General features: G+C 51.7%; 1 protein-coding gene across 1 annotated transcript in view; it reads right to left on the bottom strand.

The window, feature by feature from the left end:
• Nucleotides 1-917: 917 nt before the first annotated feature.
• LOC121869137 (spidroin-2-like) overlaps nt 918-16,316 on the bottom strand; it is a 19,557-nt gene continuing 4,158 nt past the window's right edge. The window contains exons 3-6 of the mRNA XM_042370324.1: nt 15,649-16,206; nt 11,439-11,447; nt 11,282-11,374; nt 918-1,133 (exon numbers count right to left, since the gene is read on the bottom strand). Coding sequence (XP_042226258.1) covers nt 918-1,133; nt 11,282-11,374; nt 11,439-11,447; nt 15,649-16,206 — 876 coding nt within the window. The remainder of the gene's footprint in view (nt 1,134-11,281; nt 11,375-11,438; nt 11,448-15,648; nt 16,207-16,316) is intronic.

Here is a 16,316-nt window from a genome sequence, read left to right as displayed (position 1 = left end):
TAAATATGTAGAGACGAAAATGGTGGTGGTTGTTAGTGCACCTCAAGAAATGACTGTGACGGACGAATGATCTTTTAATATGAGGAGGACTTGTTGACGCCTGTGAGCTCAGTTTTTATACCTGAATCACTGCCAAAATGTGGTATAGAAGATATTGGCTCAGGTCACAATGAATGTGATGCCGGGTACTTCACCTCCTCGATCCGGTGAAGCGAAAGGGATTAAAAAACACATCAACAATAATAATGTCCTTACTAGAAAACTTCCAGCACTGTACAGTCACGGACAAAAGTTCGAATTAAGATGAAGTTCGGTAACTTGTTCCACCCATCCACTATATTGTCAAACCAATGTTTATCTATCTCACTCCTAAATCTAAATTTGTCTAATTTCAAACCATTGCTACGGTTTCACTCCTGATTGGATAGTTGTATAGTGTTTTCATGTTTAATATAGTGTTTCCATGTGCCAGATAACCTCCATCAGTTCAAAATATTCTGCTGTAGACACCTTAAATTTTTGACAACAGGACGCCTCGGTAAACATGTGTGACAATGACGCTTGCCTAATCTACCCCGGTCTTTTTATTTGTAAGAAAAACAATTTTATCCCGATTTTACTTTATCTTGGTTATGGTTAAGAAAGAGCTTTCAATATGCATCCTTTAAGTTGTGTGAGAATTTGTTGAACAATTCTCTGATCCCATATTCTTATTTTTCTCTTCAAGTGAAACAGAATTTGAACAACAACGAAATGTAAGATTTAAATATTAAAAACATTCGTGTGTTTATTAATATTATTATTATTATTATTATTATTATTATTATTATTATTATTATTATCATTATTATTATTATTTTAAACTCAGTTTGTCCACATCAGTTTCACCTCTAAACTGATATATGAGCCAATACTTTTCAGTGATAAAACGGTTGTTTATTTGTCAAGATCACTTCTGAACCCTTTAAGAAGGTCTGACCAGTGGAGATCACACGCATATCAGCTTGGACTACACCTGGATACTGACTTCCTTCCTTCCTTCTTCCTTCTCTCTTTTCCCTCTTTCTTTCTTCTTCCTCTTTCTTTCTTTCTTTCTTCTTCTTCTTTCTTTCGTTCTTTCTTCTTCTTTCTTTCCTCTTCTTTCTTTCTTCTTTCTTTCTTCCCTCTTCTTCTCTTTCTCGGGAAGATACCTGGCACGAACTATGGGGAATGCGAGCTTAACCTTACACCTCCATCAATCAAGAGATTTTGCGTTTATTCAGAATATGATTATTATGTTAATGTATGTTGGTGGATCAAGTGGGTACAGACACGTCAAACACGGAAGACAATAAACCTCAAGATAAAGAGAGGAATAATAATAATAATAATAATAATAATAATAATAATAATAATAATAATAATAATAATAATAATAATAATAATAATAATAAGTAAGAAAGATTGGTGTCGGAGAGCTGTAAAAAGCGACGGGAAAGTTAACAAAAAAGTAGAAATATTCACACAATCGCGTTCATGTTCTCATCTTACACACACAGTAGACATCTGTAAATGGATTATGTTTAAGAAAATTTTTAATTATATTAGGATTATGATTATTTTCACGTATTTAATAGAACTTTAGTTTGACTAATTTAAGTAAAATCTCTAATGATTGAATGACTGTCCAGGTAAAGTGACACACAACATTCTAAGATTCAAAATTTAACACAGGAAAAGATATCGCAAATTGAAAATGACTCCATTCCTCCATGACCTTCTGAAAGTGGAGTTATTGTAATGTAATATATTCATTAATTATCTACAGTTGTCACATCTTTACTCAACATATGAATTCCATTTTTGTTATTACGATTGAGTTTTATTTTGAGTTTATATGTGATTTAATATTCAGTTTGTTGTATAAATTTACGACAAAGTGAGTCCATCATATAATAAATAATAATGGAAGAGCGTCGACTGAGCCCGCCCGTCTCTGATCCACACAAACAAACGCTCACACACACACACACACACACACACACACACACACACACGCTCTCTATTGTGTGTGCTTACGTATACACACGTGCACCAGAGTCAACAGCAAATAGTACGCACACCGGGGTCACATTTCGTATTGCCAGAGAAAAAGATTTATATACATCTATGCATTTTCAGACGTAAAAAGAATTCTTTCTCCTTTCCCGAATTCTCTTTAATTTTCATGACTCGCCTCATTCAGCGGCAGAAGGATTAAGGAAAATTAAAACTTTTTTTTGCTGTTGCCACACTAAACTTTTTTTTTCTTTGTTGCCTGAAATAGCGACTTGTGTGGTCGTTGTGTATGACGGAGTTTAGGTCGTGGCTTCACATTTACTTCGTGGTTTCACAGTTTCCATCATATTTTTACAGTTTATGTCGTAGTTTCTAAATATACTTCATAGTTTCGAGTTATTTCGTATTTTACGTCGTAGTTTGATAATTTAGTTTGTACTTTCATAGTTTCGGTCGTAGTTTCACAGTTTATGCCGTATCTTCACTGTTATTTCGTACTGTTACAGTTTCAGTTAGAATTTCACAGTTTCAGCCATAAATTCACACTTTGTGTATTACATTCAGTGTATTCGTGGTTTGACATTTCATTTACATGGTAGTTCTACAGTGTATTGTATATTAAGTGTGCATTAGTTTTTTACGTAGTTTAAGATTTGGGTTGATAGTTTCAGACATTGTTTCAGAATAAAATTTTCATAGACTATGTCGAAGAATCTCATAATAAGTTAAAGTTTCACGGTTTCTGTCGTAGTTACACATTCAATTTGTAGTTGTAAATTTTAAGCGTTTTTTTTCACCTTTTTTAGTCGTAGTTTAACATTATATCGTAGTATCACAATGGTTTTTGCGTTTTGATTTGTGCTTCGCCAGTTATGTTTTTTAAGTACCCAATAAGTTCGTATACCGGTATCTAATTAAGCTTAAGTTCTTAGGGACAATTTCCCTCTTTGAGTAAATAATTGCGAGTACTTTTCGTAATTTTTCTTTACTAATCGTAATTTTTTTTTTGTATATTTGTCTAGTTCTTTCTCGCCAAATTTGATATTTGCTCGTTACGAGTCATCTGCTATCTAATCTACCATATATCATTCCCTTATTCACCTCTTGTTCATTGTGACTGCAACTATAAACAAAATTACAACAGCAATAAAAACTCTGCTAACATCAGACTCACAGCTTCACGGTATTAAGAGTAAGTGTCCTGTATACACGGCAGCACCTTCCATATTGTTCTTTTGTTTTCTGGTAGCCCAGTGACGTTACCTTATCCTTCAATAACTTTATAATACGAAAACTCTAATATAATAATTCGTGAAAATAAATAAACTCAAAACAATAGTTATAGCTTTTTCAATACGTCTTCCGTCTCTGCCAGTCTCCATTGCACTTCCCTGTGACCAGCATCGTCTTCCAGATTTCTTGACCAATTTCGTTTATTCTCCTGACGTTACCATCTCCTTTTATTGACTTTATAATACGTATCTCACACGGCCGAGGACCCCACCAAGGGTTTTTGAATCCTTCTCTCTTACCCTCCACAAAAGCCATTTCAACTCTCTCTCTCTCTCTCTCTCTCTCTCTCAATTCAATACAGAGTGTAAACACATAAGCGAAAGGAACACGAACCGCTACTCTCCTTTTTTTCTTGTTGGCAATCAGTAGGGAAGTAGTGTGGGAGGCTGGCGTGGCATTGGGCTAGACGCTGCCAGTCCTGGCGGAGCTGGACATGTGTATCACCCTCCTGACATCGGGGTCAGCCGTATCAGGTGCCGGGAGAGTGTCAGCGGGCCTTCCTGGCTCAATAATTGAGTGTCAGGCGCCCGGGTTCGCCCACCATGGTATGAATGATAGCTAAGGTCACACTAGGTCGCGGCTCGCCCACAAAAGGTCAAGAGAAGGGAGGGGGAGGTGCGAGTCGTTGAGGGAGGATAACGCGGGATGCATATTGATGATGACCTCATAAATATGACATGTTCAAGGTCAGGATCAAGTGTGAAGTTATGAGTGTGGATTTAGCAAGAGTGTATAGATGTGTGCGCCTGAGAGAGCAGCTGGGCACATCGCTCCCCGAACCCCACCACCCAACCCTACACCGAGCTAAGACAAGGATGAGCCCAATATGACACTAACTACCAACCACCCCACTTCACATGATCTCGGTCTGTCTTTAAGTGTTGTTTAGACCTGGCTTGGTACATAGACGCACATAATCATCAGCATTAACACTATTTAACAACAAGCTTATTACTACATTCGGTCTAGGATACATACACGCATCAAGCTTGCCAACTCATTCCTCTGGTTTTACGCCCTAACTGTGAGCGTCTGAAAAACTCGTGCATCCAGCTTGGTCTTTGATGTTGGTAATTACAACATCAGGATTATGTTTATATATTTTCTGGAGAGATAAATGTTGTTCGTATACCGTGTAGTGAGGTCACAGACAACACTTTAATTCCATTACCTTAACCGATAAAAACATGTGAAGAAATATAAAACCTCGGAATCAAAACCACCTCCTCAATGCACCACACATGCATATACTCGTCTACTCCGCAGTGACGACGGGGAAGCTGTCGGCCAGCTCATCTAAGGAAATGTGATATTGTTAAACTTAATGACTGACTGGTGGACATTTCCTCAATATAAGGAGAAAACATTAATACCCAGCTGGGGACATAAACATCTCACAAAGAGAGGGGAAGCTCTCAACTCCTCAACACGGTAATAGGAAGTATACAGCAGGTGAGGGGAAGTATACAGCAGGTGAGGGGAAGTATACAGCAGGTGAGGGGAAGTATACAGCAGGTGAGGGGAAGTATACAGCAGGTGAGGATATACAGCAGGTGAGGGAAGATACAGCAGGTGAGGGAAGTATACAGCAGGTGAGGAAGTATACAGCAGGAGGGAAGTATACAGCAGGTGAGGACGTACAGAAGGTAGGAAACAAAAGCATGTGAGGACGATACAGCAGGTGAGGGAAGTATACAGCAGGTGAGGGAAGTATACAGCAGGTGAGGGAAGTATACAGCAGGAGGGGACGAATACAGCAGGTGAGGGAAGTAAAGCATGAGGACGATACAGCAGGTGAGGGAAGTATACAGCAGGTGAGAGGAAGACACGTCATATAAGGGAAGTATACAGCAAGTGAGGGAAGTATACAGCAGGTGAGGGAAGCACACAGCAGGTGAGAGGAAGTATACAGAAGGAGAAGGGAAATACACAGGTAGGAAGTAAACAGCAGGTGAGGGAAGTAAACAGCAGGTCAGAGGAAGTACAGCAGGTGAGGGAAGATACAACAGGTGAGGGGAAGTAAAACAGCAGGTGAGGGAAGTAAACAAAGCAGGTGAGGGGAAGTATACAACAGGTGAGGGAAGACAGCAGGTGAGGAAGTACAGCAGGTGACGGGAAGCAACAGCAAGGTGAGGGAAGCAAACAGCAGGTGAGGGAAGTAAAGCAGGTGAGGGGAAGTATACAACAGGTGAGGGAAGCATAGCAGGTGAGAGGAAGATACAGAAGGAGAAGGGAAGAATACAGGTGAGGAAGTAAACAGCAGGTGAGGGAAGTAAAACAGCAGGTCAGAGGAAGTATACAGGTGAGGAAGTACAACAGGTGAGGAAGTATACAGCAGGTGAGGGGAAATATACAACAGGTGAAGGGAAGTATACGACAAGGAGAGGAAGGATGCAAGACAAGGAAGCAGGTGAGGGAAAATAAAGGTGAAGTAAACAGATGCAGCCAAGGAAGGCGGCGGAGAGAAGTATAAAGCAGGCGAGGGGAAGTAAACAGCAGGTCAGAGGAAGTATACAGCAGGCGAGGGAAGTATACAAGAGGAGGAAGTATAAAGCAGAAGAGGGGAAGTAAACAGCAGGTCAGAGGAAGCAGCAGGCGAGGGAAGTAAGTACAGCAGGCGAAGGAAGTTGCTCTGCCACACCAACAAAAGAAAAGGAAGGAAGACTCAACATTCAAGTGTAAGGGTGACTCTCATGAGAATGTAAGCCTTTGAAGCCTAAAACAGAAGTCAAAGAGTTTTTAATCCTGCCAGTTGATGATGGAGCACCAACAGCCCAGAGAGGGAATAACTGCATGGGGAGGGAGACAACAGTGGCTGGGGGAGGGAGACAACAGTGACCGGGAGGAAACAACAGTGGCTGGGGGGAGGAGACACCATGACCGGAAGGGAAACAACAGTGGCTGGGGGGAGGGAGACAATAGTGGCTGGGGAGGGAGACAACAGTGGGGGAAGGGAATCAACAGTGGCTGGGGGAGGGAGACAACAGTGACGGGAGGGAAACAACAGTGCTGGAGGGAGACCTCAATGACCGGGAGGGAAACAACAGTGGCTGGGGGAGGAGACAACAGTGGCTGGGGGAGGGACAACAGTGGCTGGGGGAGGGAGACACAGTGGCTGGGAGGGAGACAGCAGTGGCTGTGGAGGAGACAACAGTGACCGGGAAGGGAAACAATGGCTGGGGAGGGAAGGCAGAGGCTGAGAGAGTGAGACAACAGTGGCTGGGGGAGGAGACAACAGTGACCGGAAGGGAAACAACAGTGGCGGGGAGGAGACACCAATGACCGGAAGGGAACAACAGTGGCTGGGGAGGGAGACAATAGTGGCTGGGGGAGGGAGACAACAGTGGCTGGGGGAGGAATCAACAGTGGCTGGGGGAGGAGACAACAGTGACTGGGAGGGAAACAACAGGCTGGGGGAGGGAGACACCAATGACCGGGAGGAAACAACAGTGGCTGGGGGAGGAGACAACAGTGGCTGGGGGAGGGAGACAACAGTGGCTGGGGGAGGGAGACAACAGTGGCTGGGAGGGAGACAGCAGTGGCTGGGGGAGGAGACAACATTGACCGGAAGGAAACAGTGGCTGGGGAGGAGAGAGACAGTGGCTGGGGGAGGAAGACACCAGTGGCTCGAGGAGGGAGAAACAGGCTGGGGAGGACAGCAGTGGCTGGGGGAGGGAGACAGCAGTGGCTCCGGGGAGGGAGAAACAGTGCTGGGGAGGGAGACAGAAGGCTGGGGGAGGGAGACAGCAGTGGCTGGGGAGGGAGACACAGGGGTTGGGGGAAGGAGACAAACAGTGGCTGGGGGAGGGAGACAACAGTGGCTGGGGGAGGGAGACAGCAGTGGCTCGGGGAGGAAGACACCAGTGCTGGGCGGAGACAGCAGTGGCTGGGGAGGAAGACACCAGTGGCTCGGGAGGGAGAAACAGTGGCTGGGGGAGGGAGGCAGTGGCTGGGGACGGAGACAGCAGTGGCTGGGGGAGAAGACACCAGTGGCTGGGGGAGGGAGACAGCAGTGGCTGGGGAGGAAGACACCAGGCTCGGGGAGGAGAAACAGTGGCTGGGGGAGGAGACAGCAGCTGGGGGAGGAGACAGCAGTGGCCTGGGGAGGAGAAACAGGCTGGGGAGGGAGCAGTGGCTGGGGACGGAGACAGCAGTGGCTGGGGGAGGAAGACAGTGGCTGGGGACGGAGACAGCAGGCTGGGGGAGGAGAGCACACAGTGGCTCGGGGAGGAGAAACAGTGGCTGGGGAGGGAGACAGCAGTGGCTGGGGAGGAGACAGCAGGCTCGGGAAGGAGAAACAGTGGCTGGGAAGGAGACAGCAGTGGCTGGGGGAGGAGACAGCAGTGGCTGGGGAGGGAGACAGCAGTGGCTGGGGAGGAAGACAGCAGTGGCTGGGGGAGACAGCAGGCTGGGGAGGAAGACACCAGTGGCAGGGAGGGAAACAACAATGGCTGGGGGGAGGGAGACAATAGTGGCTGGGGGAGGGAGACACCAGTGACCGACAGAGAAAAACAGTGGCTGGGGGAGGGAGACAATAGTGGCTGGGGAGGGAGACAGCAGTGGCTGGGGGAGGAGACAGCAGTGGCTGGGGGGAGACAGCAGTGGCTGGGGGAGGGAGAAGCAGTGGCTGGGGGAGGGAGACAGCAGTGGCTGGGGGAGGGGACAACAGTGGCTGGGGGAGGGAGACAACAGGAACGGGATGGAAACAACAGTGGCTGGGGAGGGAGACAACAGTGGCTGGGGAGGGAGACAACAGGCTGGGGGAGGAGACAACAGTGAACGGAGGAAACAACAAGGGGAGGAGACGACAGTGGCTGGGGGAGGAGACAACAGTGCTGGGGGAGGAAGACAACAGTGACCGGGAAGGAAACAACAGTGGCTAGGGGAGGGTGACAGTGGCTGGAGGGGAGGAGCAAGTGGCTGGGGAGGGAGACAGCAGTGGCTGGGAGGGAGACAGCAGTGGCTGGGGGGAGGGAGGACAGCAGTGGCTGGGGAGGGTGATGGCTAGGTGGCTGGAGGAGGAGACAGCAGTGGCTGGGGGAGGAAGACAACAGTCTCGGAAGAAACAAACAGTGGCTGGGGGAGGAGAACAGGGGTTGGGGGGAGACAACAGTGGCCAGGAGGAGACAACAGTGGCTGGGGGACGGAGACAGCAGTGGCTGGGGGAGGAAGACAACAGTGACCGGAAGGAGAAACAACAGTGGCTAGGGAGGGTGACAACAGTGGCTGGAGGAGGAGACAACAGTGGCTGGGGGAGGGAGACAACAGTGGCTGGGGGAGGAAGACAACAGAGACTGGAAGGGAAACAACAGTGAAGTGGGGAGGGTGACAACAGTGCTGGAGGAGGGAGACAACAGTGGCTGGGGAGGGAGACAACAGGTTGGGGAGGAAGACAGCAGTGGGGGGAGGGAGACAACAGTGACTGGAAGGGAAACAACAGCTGGGGGGAGGGGAGACAACAGTGGCTGGACAGCAGGCTGGGGGAGGAAGACACCAGTGGCCGGGGAGGAGAAACAGGCTGGGGGAGAGACAATAGGGTTGGGGGGAAGGAGACTACAGTGGCTGGGGAGGGAGACAACAGTGGCTGGGGACGGAGACAGCAGTGGCTGGGGAGGAGACAGCAGTGGCTCAGGAGGAGAAACAGTGGCTGGGGAGGAGACAGCAGTGGCTGGGGAGGAGACAGCAGGGCTGGGGAGGGAGACAGCAGTGGCTGGGGAGGAAGACAGCAGTGGCTGGGGAGGGAGACAGCAGGCTGGGGAGGAAGACACCAGTGGCAGGGAGGAAACAACAATGGCTGGGGGAGGGAGACACAGTGGCTGGGGGAGGCCCAGCACTGACAGAGGAAAAACAGTGGCTGGGGGAGGAGGCAACAGTGGCTGGGGAGGCAGTGGCTGGGGGGGAGACAGCAGTGGCTGGGGAGGAGACAGCAGTGGCTTGGGAGGAGACGTGGGAAGGCTGGGAGGAGACAACAGTGGCTGGGGGAGGAGACAACAGTGAAGGGATGGAAACAACAGTGGCTGGGGGAGGAGACAACAGTGGCTGGGGGAGGGAGACAACAGTGACCGGGGATGGAAACAACAGTGGAAGGGGAGGGAGACGACAGCTGGGGGAGGGCACAACAGTGGCTGGGGAGGAAGACAGCAGGACTGGGGAGGGAGACAGCAGGGCGGGAGGGAGACAACAGTGGCTAGGGAGGGAAACAACAGTGGCTGGGGAGGGGAGACAACAGTGACCTGAAGGGGAAACAACAGTGGCTAGGGAGGAAACAACAGTGGCTAGGGAGGGGTGACAACAGTGGCTGGAGGAGGAGACAACAGTGGCTGGGGGAGGAGGACAACGGTGGCGGGAGGGAAACAACAGTGGCTGGGAGGAGACAGCAGTGGATGGGGGGAGGAGACAGTAGTGGCTGGGGAGGAGACAGCAGTGGCTGGGGAGGGAGACAGGTGGTGGGGGAGGGAGACAGCAGTGGCTGGGGGAGGGAGACAGGCTGGGGAGGGAGACGGCTGGGAGGCGGGCTGGGGGAGGGAGACCAGGCTGGGGGAGGAGACTGGCAGGGGGAGACAGGCAGGGGAGACAGGCTGGGGGAGACAGCGGGCTGGGGGGAGGCCTTGGGCTGGGGGAGGCGGCTGGCTGGGAGGGGACAGCTGGAGACAGCAGGCTGGGGGGGGGAGGCCAGCGGGCTGGGGGAGGGGGCGGCAGGCTGGGGGGAGGGCGGCTGGGCTGGGGGGAGGCAGCGGGCTGGGGGGAGGTGGCAGGCTGGGAGGGAGGCCCTGGGCTGGGAGGACAGGCTGGGGAGGCGACGGGCTGGGGAGGCAGCCGGGCTGGGGGAGGGCAGCAGGCTGGGGAGGCAGCGGGCTGGGGAGGAGACAGGCAGCTGGCTGGGGGGGCAGCGGGCTGGGGAGGACAGCAGGCTGGGGGGGAGACAGGCTGGGGAGGCAGGCTGGGGAGAGACCCAGGTGGGGGGAGACAGCGGGCTGGGGGAGACAGCAGGCTGAGGGCAGCTGGCTGGGGGAGGGAGACAGGCTGGGGGAGAGACAGGCTGGGGAGGGAGACAGCAGGGGAGGAGACGGGCTGGGGGAGGGAGACGGGCTGGGGGAGGGAGCAGGCTGGGGAGGAGAAAGGCTGTAGGCTGGGGAGACGGGCTGGGAGGAGACGGGCTGGGAGGAGACGGGCTGGGGAGGGAGGCGCAGGCTGGGGGAGGCAGGCGGGGAGGACGGGCTGGGGAGGGAGACGGGCTGGGGAGGAGACAGGCTGGGGAGGAGACAGGCTGGGGAAGGAGCCAGGCTGGGGGAGGGCGACGGGCTGGGGGGAGACAACAGGCTGGGGAGGAGACAGACTGGGAGGAAACGGGCTGGGGGAGGAGACAGGTGGGGGGGAGGGAGACTGGGCTGGGAGGAGACAGGCAGCGGGCTGGGGAGGAGACAGGCTGGGGGAGACCTTGGGGGGGAGACGGACTGGGGGAGGCAGCGGACTGGGGTAGGCGGCGGACGGGGACAGCGGACTGGGGGGAGACAACAGGGCTGGGAGGCGGCGGGAGCTGGGGGGCAGCGGGCTGGGGGAGGGAGACACAGGCTGGGAGGCGGCGGGCTGGGGGAGGAGGCACAGAGGGGAGGAGACGGGCTGGGGGAGGAGACAGGCTGGGGGAGGACAGCAGGCTGGGGGAGGGAGACGGGCTGGGGGCGGGGGCGGGGAGACAGGCTGGGGGGAGACGGACTGGGGGAGGCGACCGGGCTGGGGGGAGGCAACAGGCTGGGGGAGGCGGCAGTGGCTGGGGGAGGGAGACAGCAGGCTGGGGGGCGGCGGGCTGGGGGCGGCAGGCTGCAGGAGGCAGCGGGCTGGGGGGCGGGCTGGGGGGGCGGCAGGCTGGGGAGGCAGCCGGGGGCTGGGGGAGGCGGCGGGCTGGGGGAGGCAGCCGGGCTGGGGGGGCGGCGGGCTGGGGAGGGAGACGGGCTGGGAGAAGCGGCGGGCTGGGGGCGGCGGGCTGGGGGCAGCAGGCTGGGGAGGGAGACGGGCTGGGGGAGGAGACAGGCTGGGGAGGCGCAGGCTGGGGGGAGACGGAGCTGGGGGAGGGAGACAGGCTGGGGAGGAGACAGGCTGGGGAGGGAGACAGGCTGGGGAGGACGGGCTGGGGAGGGAGACAGGCTGGGGAGGAGACAGACTGGGGGGAGGAGACCCAGGCTGGGGGGAGGAGACAGGCTGGGGGGCGACAGGCTGGGGAGGGCAGACCAGGGGGGGAGGAGACGGGCTGGGGGGACAGGCTGGGGGGAGGCAGCACGGGCTGGGGGGAGGGACAGGCTGGGGAGACGGGCTGGGGGAGGCCCCAGGCTGGGGGGCGGCGGGCTGGGGATGGAGACGGGCTGGGGAGGCAGCCGGGCTGGGGGAGGCAGGCTGGGCAGCAGGCTGGGGAGAGCAGCCCCGGGCTGGGGGGGCAGGCTGGGGGAGGCCCCAGACTGGGAGGCCAGACTGGGGAGGCAGCCAGGCTGGGGGAGACAGGCTGGGGAGGGACAGGCTGGGGGAGGAGACAGGCTGGGGAGGAGACAGGCTGGGGAGACGGACTGAGAGAGAGAGGAGACACAGAGAAGTCAACAAGAACCCAGAGACCACTGGGGAGGTGCTGGAGATACAGATGCCCACACACACACACACAAACACCACCAACACCACCCAAGACACCCGGACAGAGCTAGGCATGGACCACAGAGACTCAACCACAACCACACCAAAGCCATAATCATGCACATCAATGCCGCCACCACTCCAGTGCAAGCCCCAGCAGTCACAGAGCAGGTGCCCATCCTCCAGCTCAATTGCAGATCTACCAAACTCCCATGGAAACATAGACAACAAACTTGACTGGAAGGCCCGTAAATGCTGATCAGGCAACACTCGTATCATCTCATGCTGCCGACGACTTAGGTCACTTAGAGACACCCACATGAGCTAGGGATACATCTACAGCACTTTGGCTTCTCCCCAGCTGATAACGTCACCAGCCTGGTCGTCTTCTCTCAACTCCACCCAACAACGTCAGCTAGAAGGGTACAGAAAGGGCCTGCAAGTCATGCTCAGCACAAGATACTCGTACATCAGCAACTCTCTCCACCTGGAAGTACCATCCCTCAAATGACCTCCACCACCAAGCACTGGAAGGTTTGGCAGTGGACTACTCTTTCACCCTCGTCATCGCACACCTCCTGCCCCCACCCACTCAAGACAGTCCACCACTACAACAAATTCATGTAAGAGCCCTTTTAAATAGATGTCAGAACGACTTAAACTCCCATCTATTGTTAAAATAATAAACAACTCTGATTTATGTACAGCCCTGTAAATGTATTCAATGCATAGCTATATCATTGTATAAGTGCAATGTAAATCTGTATATTTTCAGCCTGGCTTAAAAGCTCTAATGTCGACCGTTTATTATTATTATCACACACACTCACACACCTCCTCACACTCACACAGACGTGTGTGTGTGTGGGGAGTGGGGACTGGGGTGAGATGGAGGCACAGGAACCAGGGGTGGAATGGGACACTGGGTGGGACACATAGGATGCATTTTAAGGGGACACAGATTGGAATAAGGGTGGGGAGACCTGGGTGGGACACATGGATGCATTTTAAGAGACTGCAGGTGGAACAAAGGGTAGGGTGGGAACACAGGTGGAATAAAGTAAGATACATTTAATGAGACACAGGTGGAACCTGGGTAAGACACAGGTGGGCTGGGTGAAACACAGAATTAATGAGACACAGGTACTCACCCCTCTCCACATGTTGTCCAGGTGGATGACTGAAAGCTCATCTCGCTTGATGAGCGACGGTCACTAACTCATCAAGCAGCAACTTCTCCCGGGCTTACAGGGCTCTGTCTTCTGCCACTCTGCAACACAAGACAACCAAAACCCTGACACTGTGCAACACAAGGGAACAACAAACTTGACACTGCAACATAACCTGACCTGTATAGAAAAGCCTGCCCACTTATGCAAACACAAGGGAGCAACAAACCTGCACTGTGCAACACTTACAACCTGACACTGTGCAGCTCTTAAACCTGACACTGTACAGCATACAAACCTTACACTATACCTTGTAAACCTGACACTGTGCAACACAAGAACAACTTCAACTTGCCACTGTACATTAAAGAACAACAAAACCTTACATTTAACACCTGAGACAGCAAACCTGACACTCTGCAGCACTTAAACTGACACTCTGCAACATAAAACACACTCTACAACATAAACCTGTCACTGTACAGCAGCAAACCTGACACACCACAGACAACAGGCGACACTGCAGCACAAGGAACAGCAGAGCTGACATCTGCCCAGCACAAGGGACAAGCAAACCACAACACACTCTGCAGCACTTAAACGTTCATACAAGAACGTAGATAACACAACGCGTTAATGAGTGTTGCAAGGTTAAAATAAGATCATAAATAGTAAACACTCCAAACTGATAACGTTTGCAGCACTAAAAGGCAATGTTGCAGCACGAGAATAAGGTAATGTTGCTCATAAATGAAGATAGATATTTAAATAGGATGAGTTTAAAACATATCAACAGCTCACTAACAATTCTTGAGCCATAACGATAGAAACACACTATAGGGCAAGAATATTGCAGCATATATGTACAGAGCAGGAATCCCGGATACATAATAGCTAGTCACTGGGATATTGATGCAGAGCACCTGCAAAATACGACACACACACACACAAGGCAGGCAGCATTTCAGCAGAGATGTATAGACCGTAGTATAAAAATAATCACGTGTTGATACTAACAACAGTAGCCATACACACCGACACAACACACAATACACCCAGTACAGCAAGCCAGTTGGTTCTGAATTACAAATACATATAGATTACAATTATAGGAAAAAAAATACAAAAATTCATAAATATAATAATACAGTATATCAACGATACATATATATTTTATTTACAATAATGAAAATAGAAGCTATAATAAAATATAAGTTATAATTACTGTATTTGTTATGGAAAATAATAACATATTAATTTAAAATAAATAAATAAACAAAGTTATTTTATATCTGTTTGATATTAGAAAGTCAAATATTCGTTGTATCAACTAGCAGACAAAAAATATATTATATATATATTTTTTAACAAGATCACTGAAGAATAAACCACAGATTGATTTAATGGATAAATATTCTAATGTTAAGCTGGAAGGAGTTAACTGAGTTAGAGTTAGTTTAATTTGGGTAAGGTAAGGTTACAGGGTTGGCTAGGTTGGGATTAAACAAAAGAACATCGCAACATTCATCCCGAGGATAACTCGATAAACAACCACTACAGTACGTCTTTAGCTAAACATTTACATAAAGAAAAACATACATAGAACTATAACATAACAGTAACCAATTACAATAGCACAATAATTTTGAGACACGAAAAACCTAATAATTGCACACTAACCTCAACAAGTTACTAACACCATTTCACCACACACTAACACACGAAACAGTTTGGCAGTTCGGAAGTAAAGGCGTGTATTCAAGACGACCTTGATAGTGAAATCGACTCTAGATTCCCTCATTTAATCCTCTCTCTTATTACCAGTTACCTCCCAGTGCTCCAGTACCAAAGAATAATTTTTTTCCTGTACAGAATAATAAAGTAATACAACACACATGACAGCCTTCAACACACAATGGTGAGTCAGGTATATATAGGTGAATTGGACAGGTGGGGGACAAATAGAGTGTGCAGATCTGAGATGGTGTCTCAGTGAGTGTAGCACCTGTTTTGAGGCCAGTGTAAGAATGACCAGTGTACTGTTTGAGATGAGTGTGAGCTGGCAGGTGTGGCATTTTGGAGCCAGTGTGGTTGCGTGTGCCTGTTTGGGATGGGATGTGGGCAGCCAGTGAGTGTGCACATTTTTCAGGATGGGGTGTGGGCCGGTGGGTGCATTACAGGACTGGTGTGGGGAATGGCCAGGGTGGTGTGCACATTTTCCCAGGGGCCGGTGTGGGCCAGCCAGGGTGGGGTGTACTGTTTTGAGGGCCAGTGTAGGCCTTGGTGCGTGCCTGTTCCCAGGGATCAAATGTAAACCTTAGTAAGTGTACCCTGACTCCTGAGGCCAGTACACGCCTGGCCCCCAGGCCAGTGCACACCCCTGGCCCCAGAGGCCAGTGTACACCTGGCCCCAGTGATGCATCCCTGACCCCCAGGCCAGTGTACCCCTGACCCCCAAGGCCAATGTACCTAACCCCCAGGGCCAGTGCCACCCTGATCCCCAGGCCAGTGCCTGGCCCCCAGGCCAGTGTACCCTGGTTTCCCCAGGGGCCAGTGCCACCTGATCCCCACAGGGGCAGTGCTTACCCCTGACCCCCGAGGCCAGTGTACACTGATCCCCAAGGCCGAGTGCCACTATTTGAAGACGGTGTGCCTGGTCCCCCAGGCAGTGTACACCTGACCCCCTGGCCCCCGAGGCCAGTATGCCTAATAGTCCCCCAGGAGGCCAGTGTGCACTAGCCCCCAGGGCCAGTGCTGCCTGGCCCCCAGGGCAGTGTGCACCTGACCCCCAGGCCAGTGTACCTGGTGCAGTTGATGCCTGGCCCCCGGGGCAGTGTACCTGATCCCCCGAGGCCAGTGGCACCTGATCCCCCGGGCCAGTGCCACTGAGTCCCCCCGGGCCCAGTGTGCACCTGGCCCCCCGAGATGATTCTGCACCTGGTCCCAGGGCCAGTGTGCCTGAGCCCCCCAGGGCTGGTGCCTGGCCCAGGGCCAGTGTACCTGGCCCCCCCGAGGCCAGTGGCACCTGGCCCCCGAGGGGCCAGTGTACTGACCCCAGACAGTGTGCACCTGGCCCCCCAGAGACCAGTGCCTGACCAGTCCATATACAACAGGCATTATTATACCTTCTTTATGGTGAGGTGGCTAAAGTGTCTTGGGGGGAGGAGAAGGGAGGGTGCTGGTGGCCTGACACCCTTCTTA

This window comes from Homarus americanus, unplaced genomic scaffold (genome assembly GCF_018991925.1).
Source record: "Homarus americanus isolate GMGI-L3 unplaced genomic scaffold, GMGI_Hamer_2.0 scaffold25467, whole genome shotgun sequence".
Lineage (NCBI taxonomy): Eukaryota > Metazoa > Arthropoda > Malacostraca > Decapoda > Nephropidae > Homarus > Homarus americanus.
This window is presented reverse-complemented; position numbering and strand designations above follow the sequence as displayed.